Here is a 19396-nt window from a genome sequence, read left to right as displayed (position 1 = left end):
AAAAAAAAACAAGCAAACAAACAACCAGCAACAAAAAAAATCGCTAGTTAGGTTTTCATGGTTTTGAACATCCGGGTTTGCGTGTTATTGACAGGCGGTATAAGATATGGTGGAATCATCTCTGGTAGCTACAAAATTCAAGTATAAAATTTTTAAATTATCTGATCGAATTATTTCCTTTATTTGGTTATTTATATTTCATTATAATAAATTTTAGTTACATTTATTACAATTTAGCGTGCAAATACGCGTCAAGAGTGGGACCTGACACGCGCGCAATCTAACCTGCTATCAGGCGTTTTTTTTTTTAATGATCTCAGGTTTTGCGCAATCCAAACTTGATTCCAAGGCGGTTAGGACTTCATCGAAAACAAGAACTCCTCAAGCTTTAATATTGTGTAGTGCGGTTGGGATTTTACTTGCTAGCTTTCACGATTTTCTCAGGATAAAAGTTCAATCCCTACCCGTATTAAATTTAATTCTCATATCCAAGCAAGGTCAGGGTTATTGCTTGGCAAAACGCAAACACGGACCGCGACTGTCTTGTTATAAACCTGACCGCACGCAAACGGTAAAACCAGAGGGGACTGTTGACTTGACCGCGACTCAGACGCGTTCACCTCCGCGCCCTCGTCCTCATTGGAGGGCGGCTTCGGTGATTTCTCGTCTTTTTCGACGTACTTCATCAACTTTATTCCCGGCATTGCTAGGTTCCCGCCAGTTTGCGGTATCACATTAAGAATAACGTCACTTGTTGCCATAGCACCCTGTGGTATCGTCACGACACCACGTTTACGACCATTTACTGCCCACGTGTTTGTATCCGAATCAACGTCGTATAACAGTTGTGAAGTGTCGGGCGTTCCTTCTTGAGATAAACTTGTGAAGGTTATGTGCCACTTGCAAATCGAACCAGCGTACAGTTGCCCGGATTCTTCTGAAGGATCGACTCTTGAACTTATGGTGTACAATGTCTGGAATGGAAGAAAGAAATATGTATCAAAAGATGGCAAAAAAGAATTTAGAATATCTTAATTAACCAACTTCTATTAACACGTTTTTGTGCGGACGCTTTGAAAGCAATTTCAAAAAATCCGTTTCGCATTGATGGCGTAAGTTTCCAAGTCAATATAAGGGCACTGAAATGGTCCACACGAGTTTTTTACTTTCGTTTTTTTTTTCATCAAGGCAGGATAAAAAATAGGATATTTCAAATCTATCATTAAACTGGAAAAATAACGTTCAAATCAAGTTGATGATAAATGGAGGTACATGTATTTAATTGTCCGCCAGCACAATACGAGAATTTCTTTAGAAGGTGATCCAATATTGATTACTGCGTTAATAAGTTTCATTTCCAGGCTGATAATACATCTCGAGGTCTCACATTCAATTATTTTCCCATACGGTCTTCCCAACAAGTCTACAAGCAGCTGGTATTTACCTGGGTATTAACCACACTAAAGTCGTACAGGTAACTACTCCTCTCAGATGAGCAAAGTGAACCACCCTGCGGTTTAAAAGGTAAAACGATTAATAAAACACTTGAAAAATTTAAAACATGATAGATCAACTTCACTCGAGAAAAAAGTCTTAAGAGGAAAAAAGTAAAAAAACCAGTTTGAATAAAGACAGCCCAATGGTGCCATAAGTCTAGAACAATAAATTAATGAATTAGATGGACGATTTTCCAAATGAAACGGAAGGATGAGCCAAACGAACACGCGAAGTAAGATAGAGGAGAGCATGACAGTTTACAGTCCAAGTCCCAGGGGGAAACGCCAGCTCGTCGAACCTTTTAGGTGGTAAAATTTGTCCAAGAGCTATCGAGCTGCTGGATGACGAGCCGAAAAATCGACATTGTCAGTTTATTTGTTGTTTTAGAATTGGTATGTCTCAAGGGATTGAAACTGATTTGAGCCATGCCCACAAGAAAGATTCTGATACCTTTTAGGGGTTCTCTTGACGAGCATCTCCATCAATTTTATAGAAGGGAGGGGGGTCCACCAGGGAGGAGCGGGGATCTAATCTGTCAAGCGTTCCCTTACAATAATGAAGTAATGAACTCATTGATAGTAAAAAATTGAGTTTGTTCTTCGTTTTAAACGTCAGGACGATCGATTACCCTGAATACAAACATGGATTCTTACCTCACTGTGTTTAGGTAAAAATGAAGTCCTAAACTCGCAATTCAGTTCCGAGGGTGAACCTGCAAATCACGCAAGAATGGACGACAATTGAAACCAAACAAGGTTGCAAAAAAGTTTACTTATTGTCAAACCTGCCTGCTTATAGGGACAAAGTATACTTTGACCAACACCACAGCACCACAACTTAATAGCAATCGAGTGAAAAGCCGGGTTAAACAAGACATGAAATAAACAGGTTACCTTGTTCACTCTCAATTTTCCAAAGGAAGGATACGTCTTGGTGATTACTGATTTGCTGCAAGTAGCCAAACAGAATGTTAGAAGGTGTTTAAAGAAGCATGTCGCGGATTTTAAAAGATTTTTGAGCAGCCAAAATTTATATTCGTGTCGCTGGAAAACATAAAATAATGGTCCATTTTATTAACAATTGCTATATTAGCGTCCTGAAACTGTTAACGAGTGTCTTTGGCTGCGGATGGCTCGGATGGAACTGGATTACAACTTAAAAAAGTAAGGCTCAACTTTTCAAGTTGATTCCGCGCGTCTTAAAAAAAATTGATTCTTACAGCTGTAGCTTGATTTCTATCCACAAATTAAGGTTATATCTTCCTTAAGATGTTTAAAGATGATGTTTTTCACTGGTTAAGTTGCCTAACACTAATTTCAGAACAGGTTAGACCAAAAATCTGCGAAATCCCCGGGACGTAGCTCCAAAACGTCCGCTAGATAATGATTATTCAAGGGAGGTAAAAACTACTCACGTATTCTGCAGTGCTGTGCATCTGTACGAGCTTCACTGAAGAGCAGTTTGTGACGATCAACTCAGGAGACGAAATTATCAAATCGATTGGATTGATTCCACTCACAATTGCCTGAATAAAACGGCTACAAATCAAACAAACAAGTCAGGGTAACTCTGTGTGAAGCGGTGGGTTAATGATCAGTGTGTTAAGTGGTAGCCGTGTACGTGCATCCAAGATCGAATTGGAATTTGGAGTGTTGGTTTTTGTGGAGGGAGGAAACTTTACCTCGGAGAACTCGGTGAAAAACCCTCGGAGCAAGGACGTTTTAGAACCAACTTATTTAAGAGGCGAGCGCTCTCACCACTTCGCCACCCCTGCTCCCCTGGGGATAATGATTGCTTTTTGGGACAAGACCTGCTTCACTCTCACAATGCCTCTCTCTACCAAGAAGGGGGGGGGGGGGGGGGTATTTTACATGAGTACTGAGCAAATTGTAAAAAGTAGTGGGAAATCTGACAAACCGCTGCTAAGTGGGGTACCCTGCGAAGGTCTAGCATGCCATCAAGGGGAAGGTGTCTTGGAATAAGTCATCTTCACCCAAAGGTCTTCTGCCGTATACAATAGATGCACGTAGAATTCAACATTGTTGAACTTGTTATTGGCAGGACATAGTTAACAACACATTTCTGTGTGCGGAAGACAAATGGTTCCAAATAGAGTAAGCGACTCAAAATGAGCTCAAGCTCACAAAAGCATTTTACTCTCTCGTCCCTCTTATTGCGAGAAGTTTAACACTTCCGTCTAAAAGTTTTTTAGTTTATATTGTCATTAACAAAACAGAGGATGGCGAAACAAACACAGAAAATAACACAAGCTAAGACTCATTACTTGACTCACTTGGTTTCAGACGAGTGAAACACGTGACGAACGGAAAACGGACGGTGAAATGAACAAGACAGGTCAGCGGTAACCACTGGAGACAACCACTTACAGCTAAACATGACCTGGAAAACGACAAAATGAAATAAATTAAAACAACGTTTAAGAATAGATTTTGGGGGAAGAAATTTTGTGTGGTCGAAATCAAAACCACCCTTTTGTAGAGGATTTTTATTTTTTTTTTTTTTTCCCCCCAAAAAAGTATCGAAATATGATTTGTTGGTTTACTTGTTATTCCTAAAATTGATAATTTTGATTTGTATAACATTTACTTGCAAGCCCACACCTTATATTCCGTAACTTCCTCTTGAATACTCTGCTTCTCCAAAGAAGCATGAAGAATCAACTCGAAATCGATCTTAGCATACGGTCCAACGGCTGGAAGGGTTACCATAGCAACAGAGGTGTCGGTGACGTCATCATGCCCGTGCATTGTTAGTACTTGAACCTTGTAGGGTAAAGTCTTGCTCTCATCTTTGCCTATTGAGGACTGCACGACTGCTTGGCCTGACTGAATGGGTTCAAATGTGAGACCTGTGTTCTGTGAAGTGATTTCCAGCACTGAGCCGTCTGCAATTGATCCAGACTCCACTGAAATGCTAAGAGTGACTTGCTGTGGCAGGCCTGATAACAGATGGAGATCTGGAGAACAAGGTATACAGAGACAAAAATTTACAGTTTGTAGGACAGAACTTGAAAAGTTCCTTGGTCTTCCTTTGCACCTTAACTAAATGAGTTTTTAGTAGTTTTTTTTTTTAAGCTACAACGTATTTTCTTAAATAAAACTCTCTAAAAATGTGCATCATTGATTTTAAAGTCCCCACAGGAATCATAAAGGAGGAAATAAACTACACTTACTTAGCTAGCGATTTTCGGGGGGGACCCTCTAACAAATCAGGTTCGAAGTGAAAGTAGCAAAAATGATGAACTATAAAGCTAACAAATCTCGATCACAATAATGGATTGATGCGTGGAGAGAAAGAACTCAGAAAAATCTGAGTTCAAGATGGGACTCGAACCCACGACCTTCCCCGTGCACTAGTCGACGCTCTAACCACTGAGCTACTGAGAACTCTAATGGTGAGCAGTGGTCATTGTGGGTGACACAACGACTGCATCGCGCAAATCACATTATGTCAATGAAATCTCGATGAACAACTCTAACAGCCATAGGAACCCCGTTTAATCTTTATTTTTTAACTACATGAACAATAATCGCTTTATAGACAAGATGATCCAAGAAATGGCCTTGTCAGGGAGTGATTTACGATATATCATGTGCAACACAAAAACAAGCAAATATGATTGTAAATGACACTTTTATTCATGGAAAACAGAAACAGTTGGGCCAAAGTTTAGTTTACCCAAACGCAATCCGTTTTAATCTTCTCGATTTCGCCCATCTATGGCCCTTTTTGGCCTTCTTGTCAGTGCCAAAATTGCCTTAAAATGCGTGACATAGCGCCATTAATGCCATACAGGCAAATCAGCTCAGCTGTAGATTTTAAGCGCATCTTTGTGCCATATTTTCAACAGATAATAACAATCTGCAAGTGAATACAGCACTGACAAACCTTCTGAGTTGTTCCAGTTAATTTGTGGAGGATCATTAACAATCGCAAATCCTCTGGATTGTCTTGATAAGGACAGCTGTGGCCACACAAAGTCCAGTCGACCAATCTCAACACACAGCTGTTTCAGATAATAATGCCCTGGTTCCGATAGCTACAGAAAGGATTTAGATAACAAACGGTACACAATTTAGTATAAAGGTGGTCATTTTGGGTGTGATTTGGTGATTGTTTGAGAAACTGAATGGGAGTTTTGAACTTCAAAAACGTAATGAAAGAACTGCTTCGAAACGCCTAGTAATTAAATTCTCTCTATTTCTTTAATTTTTTATTTATTTTACTAAGACTGCACTCCCAGAAACCTAACTTTTCAGTCTGGGAGAAACTGACCCTATCGTGTGACCATTCAAATGAGAGCTATTTAGCAGACCTTCCATGTGGTATTGTCTATCATACAGTACCTTAAGGTCTATGGCTGAAAACCTAGTGTGTGACTATTCAAAAGGAAGCTCTTGAACAGGAAATTGATGACGTCTTGTAAAAGTTTATTATGAGCGTAGTGTTACGTTCAACACAAGTCAGCATCAGAACTTTTAAAGAAATTTAAGGAAATTGATGTGTTGCTGCTGGAATTAAGTGTCAGGCATTTTTTGGCAATTTTGACTTTGGCGCTCGTGAGAGTGAAGGGATTACACCAAAATCATTGCTATATGTAATTATCAATAATAGCTACATATAAACCAACCTGTGTAGTGAGGTTGTACTCATTGATGCCGTGTCTCAGTGGAACGTTAAAGCACTGCAGACAGCAGTCCGAATCATCTTCATCTAACACATTTAACTCTTCTACACTTTTCACCACTGGTAATGGCTGCGGTTTGACGAGAGGAGGGCGAGGTCTTTCGACTCTATCGCCGTTAGGTGCACTCTCCTCCTCTGAGAAAAGAAAGATTAACTTTTACTGTGGCATAGAGTGATACGTCATCAACTGGCTGTGAAAATAACATCTACAGTAGAACCCCGGTTACTTGAACTTGGATAACTCGAACTTCCCCGCTAACTCGATTTAAGTCCCATTTCCCTTGGATTTGACTTTTCAGTCATTTTTACTCGGTTTTAAAACTCGAGCTCAGATAACTCAAAAAACCCTGCTAACTCGAACTAAATTTCGCTTCCCTTGATTAAAATGTACCCCAATAACTCCAATTCTGGTTCTTGCAACTCGCCACGGATGCCCATTGAAATATCCCCTTTGCTCTTTTTTGTTGTGTAATCGGATTCAACACTTAAAGTAACACCGCAGCAATTTGATATTGATTACTTTTTACAGGCAATGGAGAACATTGACTTTGTTCACATTGGTAATTAAATTTTAATTATTTGCATGACACTCGATAATTGCGTGACAAGGAACAGGAAAGTAATCCATGCTGTACCTGCCGCTTGGCCCTCTGAGACAGGTTTATCTGACAGGTCTTCTTCAGAGAGTGCAGCTGATGAGAGACCGCTGTCCACAACATCTGGCGGAGATGCAGCTCGGTGTCGTTTACTTGAACGAATGCTCGCCCCACGATTTAGCTCATTTGTCTGGATACTGAAACTGACTCGTCCACAAGTCACTTCCTATGAGAGAAAAGGTCAATGCATCAAGTTTAGCACAATGCTGTGGTATATTGTGACTTTTTACAAATCGCTTTGTTTATGACCACTGAAACAGCACACAAACAAGAAGCTTTGCACTGTGAATACAGCCATTTCTCAAAAAGAAGCTGAGCTTTACCTCCTCCAAAGCGCTAAACAGCTTTAGTTTAACATTGATACACTCTCCAACACTTCCAATGCCCTTCATCAGCTCAATCTGTACATCTTTCACTCGCAGAAGTGGTTCAGCACGTACAATGATAGCTCGAGCTAAAAAAAAAGAAACTATAATGGTCAAATTTTTGTCATCATAGGCCTCTTCTCACGCACTCAACTCTACCCCAGCTCAAGAAAAGTCCGAAAAAATCCACACTGATTACGTTACTCTACAGAGATTCGTGTAGTACCTCTGATTGGTTGTTTGGTTTTGAATTTTTGGCGCGACAGTAACAACCAATCAGAAGACACTACACGGATTGCGGTAGGGCTACGTCATCAGTATGGAATCTTCGGGATGAAGCTCACCTCTCTTGGCCAAGGAAAGAATATTTGTGCTACAATTTTATCAGGAATTACACCATTCAGGCTCTAAGTGAATTTCTTTCTGACTCGTTGTGGTATTTTCTGTGATATTTCTTGTTTAGATTTCCTGGAGCTGGCCAGCGGGCTACTGTTATTCCCCTACATAACATTATCAGATAGAACAAATACGGACTACTTTTCTTGTACTATCCACACCTGAATCCATTGTCTCTCGCATGACTTGTAGCAACTCTTGAGTGTAGTGAGATCTCTTTTCAGGGGACAAACTCTGCTCGCAAGCTAAAATTGAGCAGGAAGCAGCATATCTTAGTGGGTTAAGAATAACAGCTTTCTTACTTGTTTCTATAAACCATCCCGGTGCTAAATTAATATTGTACGTTGCACATATCACACCTTCTTACTGTTTGTTATTTTGCAAAAAATTTCTTTTGCATGCAAATCTAAAATGAGAAAGCTCAATTATTTAAGATTCTTTGAAAAAGTTATGGAAAGCCAATCACTTCTAATTCTAATTAAACTTTGAGAGTCACAGCTTTCCAATTTTATCTTTTGAAAGTCAAGAACTTCTGTTTAGGGAGAAAGATACAATTCTACTAACTTAGCATCGCCACGCGAAAAGTAATCAGTGGTAACTTCAAAAGTTAAGTTTCTTTGCAAAAAACACTTCTGATCAGCAATGAAAAGGGTAGTTGATTAACGGAAAAATTCTACATAGCAGTTGAAAAATAAATTAAAGTTCTCGCATCCAAACGTTTTGGGCTTAGCCCCTCATCAGTGGAAAAGTCAAGTTTGAAAAAGATACTTGTCCATGTGTTTGACTTGCTTTTGACACTGTGCCAGCTTAACTAAACACTGTGTCGCTAGAAGACTCCACCTCTCGTGTTTGTACATCTTATATGCATCTACTAGCAGCGGCTCGGCCTGATCAAATTCTCCACGGGAGCTAAAACAAGAAGTTACTGTTAGCGATACAACAGAGTTCTGCTAGAAACAACTTAGCCTAATTAAAGAGATTTGCAAACCTAATTTTTCCCCGCTCATAAGCCCATAAGGGGGGAGGTACTCCCTATAATGGCCTATACGAGGAGGCCCGCCAGAAAGGGGTACCTTTTTCAGGCTTCAGGTATATAAAAGGGTAGGGATTTTACAAGTTAAGGTATATGAAAGGGTATGGAAATCTGTCATTTAGGTATTTAAAAGGGCCTTTAATTAAAATACTTTGAACAGACGCAATTTATGGCTGTATTATTTTAATTTAGTAAGCGCTACATGAAAATGGCAAGAAAACGTCGTGTTCTAAGACAATGCCATGTCTTTTAGTTATATGAAAAGGGTTCCTTTTTTCACTAAAAGATATACGAAAGGGGTACAATTTCTGTCAAAATGGTATATAAAAGGGTAAGGGGTTAGAGCTCGGGGTGGAGCCTCCCCGTATAAAACTTTTTTGAGTACCCTCCGGGGCTCATAAGGCATCAGAACCAGCCAATCAGGGACTCAACATTGATCTCCGTAGAGCTATGTCATCAGTACAAAATGCTTTTAGTCAAATCTCGAACGTCTCTTGAGTGAGGTAAGAATTACATACGTACATAATTCCAAACAGTGTTACAAACTTCAACAGACAGATAAGGGACATGCACATGTTGGCACTTACAAGTAAAACTGAGCAAGATCCACTCCAAGCACTTTGGCAGCTCTGGCTCGTCCAATGTTCTTGAAGATTTTAATTGCTGAGTCTGTTAATTCCTGCAGGGGGAAATTACCATTTTCACCAAAAATCATTGCCAGAGCATCACACTAGTATGGCAGAAGAGTTACAAGTTTAAACCACAGTGAGGTTTACTGCAAGACCTTAGACACTTTTTAATGGCTGTAGGTAACCATCATTTAGACAACTGGTCCCTGCCCAAACCCAATGTATTCCAGAAGAATCTACGGTAAGCAGACACACTTAAGACCAGAAACATGACCACTTAAAGGGACTAAGTCACGGAGATTTTGCAGATTTTTGGTCTAAGCTGTTCTGAAATTAGTGGAAGGCAACTAAACCCATAAAAAACAATATCTTTGAACATCTAAACGAAGCTACAATCTTAATTTGCAGATGGAAATCAAGCTAAGGCTACAAATATCGAGTTTTTGAAGACGCGCGGAAACAATTTGAAAATGTTTGCCTGACGTTTTCAAATTGCAATCTGTTTCCATCTGCGCCATCCGCAGCCAATAATGCTAGTTAACAGTTTCAGTGCTCTAATATAGCAATTTCTAATAAAAATGGACTATTATTTCTAGGTTTCATGTGACACAAATATAAATTTTGGCTGTTCAAAAATCTGATAATAAAATCCCTGACATAGTCCCTTTAAGAGAGTTGTCTTCTCATGTGAGGCTAATAATGTTTGTATGTGGCTATATGATTAAGTGTCTGCTGAGATGTGAATTAACTGTATCATTATTTACAACAACTTATACATACATACTTTTATAATGACTTACCAAATACAATGATTGAAATTTATCTCTACTTGAGAGAGCTTCCTTGAGTCTCTCTGATGGGCTGCTGGGCTCAAGATCCTCTGCAAAACAATAAAGAGTAAAAAGAATCTAAAATTCCCTAACATAAAACCATCAATTTCAACAAAACTGGGGCGAAGTAACAAAGTTGTGGAAATCAATAACTTTTGCCACTGACTATAAATTCAGATTGGCAGAAGCAGCCCATCCAGGGGTGATAACAAAACTTTTAGCTGCTTCAAGCTACAAAATCTTGATTCATTGGACACTGTTCAAGGAGGTATGGCCTGATGGTTAGTGCACTTGACTCCAGATTGAGTGGTCAGGGCTCAAACCCTGGCCCAGGCCATTGTGTTGTGTTCTTCAGCAAGACACTTTACTCTCACAGTGCCTCTTTCCACCCAGGTGTATAAATGGGTTAAATGGGTACCGGCTAAATTATGCTTATTTCTGGGGGTAACCTTGCAATGGACTAGCATCCCAACCAGGGGGAGTAGAAAGTTGCTTCAAGTTATGGAATCTGGGATAAGCTCCAGCCCGGTGGGCTACTTGGCTCAAATGCAGACCTCAACTTAGTTGCAAAAGCAGTTTTTGTTTTTTTGCATAGTTTTAAACAGTGACCTCTACTTTTTTATCGTGAGAAACAGATGTTTAGATACACTATAGAAAGAGTAACCTAGTCCAGCCTACCATTGCCTTGTGTTTGTCCAATCCCAGATATCAGCGTCTTGATGATCTGTAGATCAGTTTCAGTCTGCGTCATATCAGGCATCAGGGCACACAGGGCACCCAAGTCATCCAACTGAAAAACAGGCAAACAGTAAAAGCTTGACAAAAAGGGGCTCAACAAAGCCTTAGAAATCTGTTAAGCTCTTTTTTACTTGAGTTCTTTAACCAGTCATTAAGGAAAGTGCTTCAAAGCCAGAGCAAATTTGAATTTTTTTTAGACACTCTAGTAAACCCTCCGGGGGGGGGGGGGGGGGGGACTCCTACATGAAAGGGGCAGGGATGCTTGTCGAAATTTTTCTAAAAGAGACCAATCTCGATTTGACTCAAGCTTTTCTTGACCCCTAAAAGATACCAAAAAACTAAGAGTAGAATTTATATTTGTATATTTCTTCGTGTGTAGTCCTAAACAAGACCATTATGGCTAAAAATATCGGCGTTTTTCCTAGAACACCCTAAGCAAGACAACGCGCATCCCCGCCCCTTTCATATGTGATGCCCCCCTCTTCCGTGAGTAAACCGCTCTATTTTATTAATGTATGTTTTTGCAGAGTCTGTAGCTAGTGAGATAATATTGATACCTTTTGCCGAGCATACTGGTAGAGGAGAGCAAAGTGTAGACTGTACACTATATCCTCCTCATAGCATTCCTCCTTGCAGGCCTTAAACACTTCCAGGCTTGTTAAGATGATACAGCATGATGCTCCACCAGTCAGCATTGACATCTACAACAAACGAGTAAGGCAAGTTAACCCAGCTATTAACTTTCTAGGTGGTTGGGAAAGGTAATAAAAAAAGAGATCGCAAAGCTACTGTTTTTACATTCTCCCCACCACCCCCCCCCCCCCAAAAAAAAAAAAAGAAAAACACAAAGCTCATATGGGACAGCTGATTAATAAAACAATGTACTTTATCAAATTGATAACCCTTTAAAAATGCCCCTTCCACTTGACTCAGTTGACTGAACAAAAGAGATTGAGGAAAAAAAGCCAGTTCCACATCTCCAAGAACTCTTTTTGCACCTCCCTTTCACTTTATAGTTCTATTTATCAAGGAAATCAGACCAGACCTAAATCGCAAGCGGACTCGATAAGTGCAAAACTTTTAAATTAGCTGACATTGTTCTCATTAACTTATATTATTCATTTTCATGTTTTGGCACCCAAACTGCTATAATTATATTCTAAGCTTACAACTTTATAGTTTGCATTTGATAATGGCAACAGAATGGGACCAAAACATGCATGTTCTAGTGTTAATTTTTCTTTTAAGTGTTATTTTCCACTGGCTGAGTGAAACGAAATAGGTGGAAAATGTTTTTCTCACACACCGCTGAGACCTGGGAAAGGGTCATGTGACTTTTGGCGGGCAGTTGTTTTTGTTGCGTCCGCCATTGCTGACCTTTTCCCACCCACCCGCCCTAAGATTTTTAGTTTGTGCAGTATTTTTTGTTAGCTTTGCCATTGTGCAATTTTTCCCTGTGATACAGGATGTACATGTATGGTTTTGTTGAGTTTAAAATAAAGGTCAGGTGGCGGTCGGCCTGGCATGGCTACCAGTGGTGTGTGAGAAAATGTTTTCTTTAACCGAATTTATTTGACTGTGTTCTTGCATAACCCATTTCCTCCCAGGACAAATATATACAGTTTTTTACAAGACATCATTGAAAGACACCCACTGTAAATGCCTTATTAAGGCAAAACCACTGATCATATACCTCAAGCTTATCCATTGCCAACTCATGAATAATATTATGAAGAAAGTCCAGTGTTCGTTGAGCAATTTCCCACGCACGGCGGTCCAACTTCAATAAAAGGTTGCATTGCCGGGAAAAAAGGTAATTTCTCAGGTCAAGGTAGCTTGCTTCTTGTGTCTTGATCAGCTGCCGTAAGAAATCTTGAGAACTCTTGGCTAGTGAAACTCCATCACAGCATTTACAGTCTCGCATAAAGACATTGATGCAGTCTAAGGACTCTAATAGGAAAGAAGGCAATAATGATTGAAGGCAAATAACATGGAAAGAATAAAGAACAGTACTTAGGAATTTTAAGCGTAAAAAATGTTGCTCACATCAGAAGTTTGGTTACAGAAGCTAGCAAATGACTGTAAACAGGGTTCTCCAGATAAATTAATTTTTTTGTATTAGAAGGAGGAAATTGCCAAGCAGACTTGGTTGATCCTATGGGAAATTGTGGGTTGTACAAGGTGCATTTTGGTGTATCACCATGTGGTAATGGCAATTTATTTATTCAATTTTGTCTTAAATTTTGCATTACAAGTCATATTATATATTCTGATCTAATTTTATTTTTTGAGCCATTTTAAAGAGTCTTAGTAGCAAGCACTAAGTCACTCAGAAAAGACCACTACAGTTTATGGCCACCAAGTAGCTGACGCAACCAGAATGAGCAGATATTGTTTTTTGTCAGCAGCCACGGCTTCCGTATAACTGTTACAGTGTTTCTACAATCATGGACATTTACCTCCAAATTTGGAGTTGATGACCAGTTGAGTGAGTAGAGCATCAATTTCATCATATTGAATAAGAGCTTCTTCAAACAAACCAAGCATTTCAAACACAAATGACAATTCTTCCTGAAAAGTAGAAACAAGTATTACTACACTGTTCAATCTGGCCGAAATAAATAAATAATTCATTATTATAATCGATTTGTTTATTTACGGTATTTACTAATTTATTAATAAGTAGTCAGCTAAAGATGGGAAGTGTGATGGACTAGCATAACCCATCCAGGAATGCTAGTCCATCCATCATGAATAAGTTGTCATGACCTACCATTTACATGTTAGAAAGTGGGAGGGCTTTATGGACAGGATGGCTAATAAAAAGAAAGCACTTCCTGAAGGGGACTTAAGACAGATAGCTAAATAGGGCTTTTACAGTTTACTTGTAAAAATAGTTATCATTTTGATGTTAACTTAGACTATACATGTAAACTTACCACATGTCATTGTTTCAACTTACATGCAGCAAGAAATATGTGGTGAAACTCCATCTTGGTTCAGTTCGTTTCTCCCTCAGTGACCTGACTTGGTCTTCAAATTTCCCCAAGTGACGATTGAAGGAGACTAACAGCAACTGCCGCAGTTTAGTGACCAAGTTCTGCCATGATTCCACAGATCGGGTTAACTGATTCTCTTTGAAGGGTTCCCATAACTGGATTATCCTGCAATGGACACAATACCTTTAAGGACGTTTGCGCGAAAATTTTCCCCCCAGAAATGCAAAAAAAAGTTGGGGTCACCGACTTCGTTTCAGAGAAAAAGCGTGTGGAAAACTACCCTGATTTCAAAAAATTGGCGCACGTAATTCAGCATGGTTTACAGGGTTTACAGTTAAAAAAATCGAAGATGAGTAAACAGAGGATAACGATATTAGTCACATTTTGTAGAAGTGCGTCTGTTGCGTAAATTATTCCTAGTTTTGCCATCTTTTTTGGAAAACTTAACCCTGGTAAAACACATTTGAAACTGTCGTACGGCAAAAAGGAAAGCCCAAAAAGTGGAATTCAAACCGTCAGTGTGACAAAAAAATCAAACTTCCACTCGATAGATTTTTTTCATTTTCTCGCAAAACATAGATATTAATTAACAAAAGTGATCCATTAAGAAAAAAGTAGGGGTCACCGACCATTTAAGAGAGCAAATTGCAAGCGAAGCTAGCGGAACCACAACTCACCCTATATGTTCTTAGAGATTTTACTCAGCGCGCGTGCTCAATGTATGGCGTGGCATGGCGTTGCGACATAAATTACGTGCGCAGTAGGGATGCACATAAACAATTAGCCCGAACGTCCTTAAGCCACTCTTCATGTTGCTGAATTTATTTGGTAATGTTATAAGTAGACTAATAACTTAAGACATTCCTGTTGACATAGCTTTCCTCAATAGATAGTAAATGAAATATTTACCCTCAACAGCTAATGTTTTGCTTTATAGATAGAGCCGTGGTTTTCACTTGAGTGTCTAAAGTAGCCTGCGTTTGCTTTTGCTTTGCATAACAACACTTAGTGATTGGTTAAAACAATTTGTGCCACTTTCTTGACCAATCAAAAGTAAAACCAAATCCAATCGTGATTTGCTCACACGTTTTCCTGTGCTTCACACCAGCTACATGTATTAACTTAGAGTTTTGATTGGTTCACACGCAGGATTGTTTTTGTCCTTTGAGATTAGCCAGAGTACATGTGTATTAATCATTTAAAATACTATTGTTTTTTTTTTTTTGTTTTGTTTTTTATGTAGGACACAATAAAAAGGCAATTCCTTGATGGGGGTCATCTATTAGACATGGGGCATTTATTATGGGGGGCATCTTGTACAAACTTTACACCTCAGGAGGGGGAACAAGCAACCATATGCATGTGCCTACTTATGAAATGACAATGCTTTATTATCTGCCACAAAAATTACCTATCACTATTTTTGCCACCAAAGTCGCTCTTGATCTTATCAAATACCGTGCTGCGGGGAAGCTGTATCTTTGGCTTGTTTCCCTTCAATGAATCCTGTGATATAACTTGAATAATCATCCAGTCAACTATATTCCTTTCACGCAACTTTTTCATCCATTCCGTGATGCTGTCTTTCACTGTGCTTTTAAACTCATCTGCATCCTTTCCAAAAATAAAATATTCCTTCACTAATGATACTAATGACAGTTACATTTTAAGGAGACTTGTTAGTTTTGAGTTTTGGGGTGAGACTTTCAAATAACAAATCAGAAAGGAATTTTTTCCCCATACTTCAAATAAGGGTAACAAAGACAAAAAGGAGAAATTTTGGTATCGAGAAGGTTGCCCATAGATTTCTTCTGGAAGTTCTAGTATTTTGATATTGTTCAAAGCAAGAATGAGGTAGCTTTTTTTTTTTTTGGCGGGGGGGGGGGGGTGGTGGAGGAAATAAGTTTAAGATTAATAAGACAATAGTAAAAGAGTACTTTATTTAACCACATTACATGTATGGGTATGAGACTAGTTTAAACATGAACCTGCCATGATACAACATATTTCATGTGGGATGCTATCATTCTAAAGGTTTGTGTAAGTATTATGAGGGTGTTGCAGTAAATTAAGGATTCATGATTACTTCACAATCTCTTTATTCCTCAATTACCCCCTCCACCAGCCTCTCACAGTGCATAGCCAGCTGCATACAGATGTATGACTGCATAAGAGAATTCCTTTTCTTCCTTTCTTATGGTATCAAATAAAAGGTTATCAAAGCTTACATGTACATGTGTAACAAGCACTCAAAAATTACTACTGGCAATGAATTAAAATACTTTATATTTTTTCTCTGTGAAATATTTACAAATTATTGACCTAATAATTGCGGGCCCAAGAGAGGCCCGCAACCCTAATCTTGACAGTGACCAGCGGATTGTGTTTTACGCGTGCGCGCCACGTTATTAAAAAGCGAAGAGAAAACGGAAGTTGAAAATTTTGTTCTTCCACTAAGAACGATCGGAATGCGAAAAATGTGTCAATCACGACAGTTTGTCGTAACACCGGAAGAGAAAATCTGTTCTCCAAGAACAACTGTCACATATTGCAGACTTGTTTTACGGGTGTTGCTTTTGCGAAAATTTGCTCTGATTGTATCACATATAAACCACGGCAAAGCGAATGATTCCAACAACGGTTATTCTCGAGAAATTCGTTATAACACTGATAACATAGCGAGTTTATGCTCGTCTACACTTCAAAAAAAAAAAAACTGTCAATCAAAAAACAACTCCGACTGGTTCGCGGCTAGGCTCGATTTCCGCCGCCTCCTCGAGTCCGGTTAAGCATGATGCGTTACTCGGAATAATTGTCTTTTGTCCAGTGATTTATCATTGATCGCGTCACGTTAATTAGACTTTCAATAAAGAGCTCATGAGGTCGACTTTTGGCAAGTCTACACGTTCATAAAAGGCAAGCACAACATTGCGAGTTTACCGACTGAGAAAAATCACATCCCAATTCACACCGCGTGCTCGATTACACTTCCCAAAACGATGAAAATATGCATTCCTTACTTGATGCGTTACTCGGAATAATTGTCTTTTGTCCATTTTATCATTTATTTATCGACACTGCCATCTAAAATTGCGCACTCTCGTATCAGTAGCTTTTCTAAGTGTGTCAAGGCCCGCACTTTCTAACCTGTGGTTACCACTAGTAATTATTTAGTATTCCTTACTTGGCAGTCAGTCCAGTAAATATGAAAGAATGGTTGTTTGTGAAGACTTGACGCAGTTGTGTATGTTTCAATACTGCTGACATCCACAAGCATGCCCTCTGATAGCCGTACAAAATTTGCTTTCAGTTTGACAGTCTTAGGGGGCCTTCCATAAGACCTACAATGAAAAAAAGCACTCCATATCACTGCAAAAGTAAGTACAGTCATCCAAAATTCCTTATAAAAAAAAACAGTAGGCGTCTCTGAACCCCACCTACATTTTTTTATTATTTTGTGACAATGTTTTTTTTGTCAGTTAGACAAAAATCTATCAAAAACAAAACTTTCACCGAGTAATTTTAGCCTCATTAGGTCAAAAATAGGGCACCTTTGACCACATTGATATATCATGGTTACAAATTTTGATTTCACAGCAACCCTGATGTTTGGTTTCTATAAAAAAAAGTTTGTACTAAAAGTTTTACCTCAATATTTTTAGCTGTGCTTATGCCAAAGGCGGGAATGTCTAAACCATAACAAGCCACCTTCATGACTGAGGACTGAGGATGTCCTAAAAACTGTGTGTTTACCTAATGGGTTTTTCTTCCAATAAAGATTTGATTTTTTAAACAGATTTAAGAAAATTTTTATGTCCTTATTCTTGATATGTGTCTCACTTAATTGTTACTCTGTTTTTATTTTACTTGGTATACAAAATGCACTAAATGTACATGCAATCACGAGTCACTGTTTTAGCATGAGTTTAATAAGTTAAATGCAGCATCTGTAAAAGGATCTGGCACAACCTGTAGATACCAATATTTTAAGGAAAAAAGGAGACTATTTGACAATCTAGTGCTTGAAATATTTCTTTCTAAAATCTTTTTCACTCAAAATCCAAGCAGTTGCCAACAGTGATGATGATGACGATGATGATGAAGACGGTGGCCATTGTGTACAGTCATGTACATGTGTCTTTCTCACCTTCTCCATTCTGTGAATTCCCTGGGCAGTCTCTTCTCAAGTTCTGGATTGAGTTTATTATAAACTTCTTTATCACCATAACCTGTAAAACCAAATATATTAAATATATTATATCTGCTACACATAACTGTAACTTGATATATTCCCATGTTATCTGCATGACTCAAAAGCTGGTAATTTTAATTCTTGTCAATTTTTCTGTATATGCCAGAATCTCTTTGTTACACACCAAATGAAAGTCATTATCATAGGTACCCAAGAGCTGAGATAAACATCATCTCCTCATGGTGGATGGAACATTCATGTAGCTTCCAGAGGGTCATACTGTAAAATGCTCACTAGCAAGAATGTCTACAGTGTGTATATTCTAATCTTGTTGAGTTTGGCCTGCTGTGCTTTACAGACTAGTCATCATACATAAAAAAATTGAAATCTGGGAGACCACCAATTTTGCGTTAAGATACATACTTCTTCTCAACCCCCAAAATGGCGTAAAAAAGAGCTCCATCAAGTTATCCACAAAAATGCCAGCCAAATAAGTGTGAAACACATATTTTAAGCACTTTCCTTTGCACCCAGGAAATTTGGTGACCCAATCAGGAGTCCAGGTGGATCGGTCTTTATCTGACTGGATAATCCGGGAGAGTTGGGATAGATGACATACACAGAACTGAATTACCTGTAATGGGGATTTGAATGACTTTTTTTGCCTGACAGACTGGCCAGGTAAAATAAAAAAAATAAATAGGTGGGATGTTTCTTTAATTTGATCAATAATACACATATCACTAGCTTTCTTCTGGGAGTGACCCCAGGGCTTCCCACAGGGATATTTGTTGGGGATCGATCAGATGGAATTTTCGTCCCCAGATAGGCCAGTGGATGGCAGATGACATTAGAAGTTTATTCAGCATGGGTAAAAGGAGAATTTGAAAGATTGTAATCAGAGAATTATAGGGGAATTACCTCTGAGGGAAAATGTAAAATCTAAACATTGTTTCAGTCATAGATTCGGCCAGGGGGGATCGACCCCTGGCAGGGGGCTAACGCGCGGGAAGTCTGTGGTGTGTAAAGTAATCTACATTTGTAAACAAAAGAAAACACTTACAGGTTACTTTTGGTTTTAAGTCCATGGTGACTCGATTAGATCTTAAACCAGCCCATGTCTGCGAGAAAAGAGGAGGTCAATTTCCTACTGCAAATATAGAAAGGAAAGTATTTTTCTACTGTCCGTGAGCCGCCATTTTGAATCCCGAGTTCGCGGTCTACTGCTCTTGCGCTTCGATTAGAGTCCGCTGACTAGAAACGAGGTTCTTTTTCCAGCTTTTTCAAAACAAACGAGCACGAACACGTCATGGCCACATGGCCAGGATGCCTTTCCATGTTTCTTAAGCATCTG

General features: G+C 39.0%; 1 protein-coding gene across 1 annotated transcript; it reads right to left on the bottom strand.

The window, feature by feature from the left end:
- Positions 1-159: 159 nt before the first annotated feature.
- LOC144658555 (trafficking protein particle complex subunit 10-like) lies at positions 160-19253 on the bottom strand. The gene is made up of 24 exons (XM_078518991.1): positions 19106-19253; positions 17998-18079; positions 17035-17191; positions 15262-15464; positions 13814-14015; positions 13311-13422; positions 12545-12801; positions 11409-11552; positions 10792-10903; positions 10084-10163; positions 9242-9333; positions 8390-8530; positions 7783-7892; positions 7184-7314; positions 6840-7026; positions 6149-6339; positions 5407-5557; positions 4119-4474; positions 3791-3897; positions 2912-3035; positions 2391-2445; positions 2151-2209; positions 1445-1510; positions 160-974 (listed from the first exon to the last, which is right to left on the bottom strand). Exons 1-24 carry the CDS (start codon positions 19128-19130, stop codon positions 483-485), a joined length of 3636 nt encoding a protein of 1211 aa, XP_078375117.1. The 5' UTR covers positions 19131-19253; the 3' UTR covers positions 160-482.
- Positions 19254-19396: the final 143 nt, after the last annotated feature.

Source organism: Oculina patagonica, chromosome 6, assembly GCF_052425735.1.
Source record: "Oculina patagonica isolate OP01 chromosome 6, crgOcupat, whole genome shotgun sequence".
Classification (NCBI taxonomy): domain Eukaryota; kingdom Metazoa; phylum Cnidaria; class Anthozoa; order Scleractinia; family Oculinidae; genus Oculina; species Oculina patagonica.
Note: the sequence above shows the minus strand (reverse complement) of the source record. Positions and strands in the feature narration are given on the sequence as shown.

Bases quoted from the DNA above. Each gene is read 5' to 3' on its own strand.
- LOC144658555 (XM_078518991.1), bottom strand. From the start codon at position 19,130: ATGGACTTAAAACCAAAAGTAACCT. The intron at 6,340-6,839 runs GTACAGCATGGA...TTCTTTTCTCAG, and splicing joins CTCAGAGGGCCAAGCGGCAG to AGGAGGAGAGTGCACCTAAC. The intron at 3,036-3,790 runs GTGAGTCAAGTA...TTTGATTTGTAG, and splicing joins TTTCACTCGTCTGAAACCAA to CCGTTTTATTCAGGCAATTG.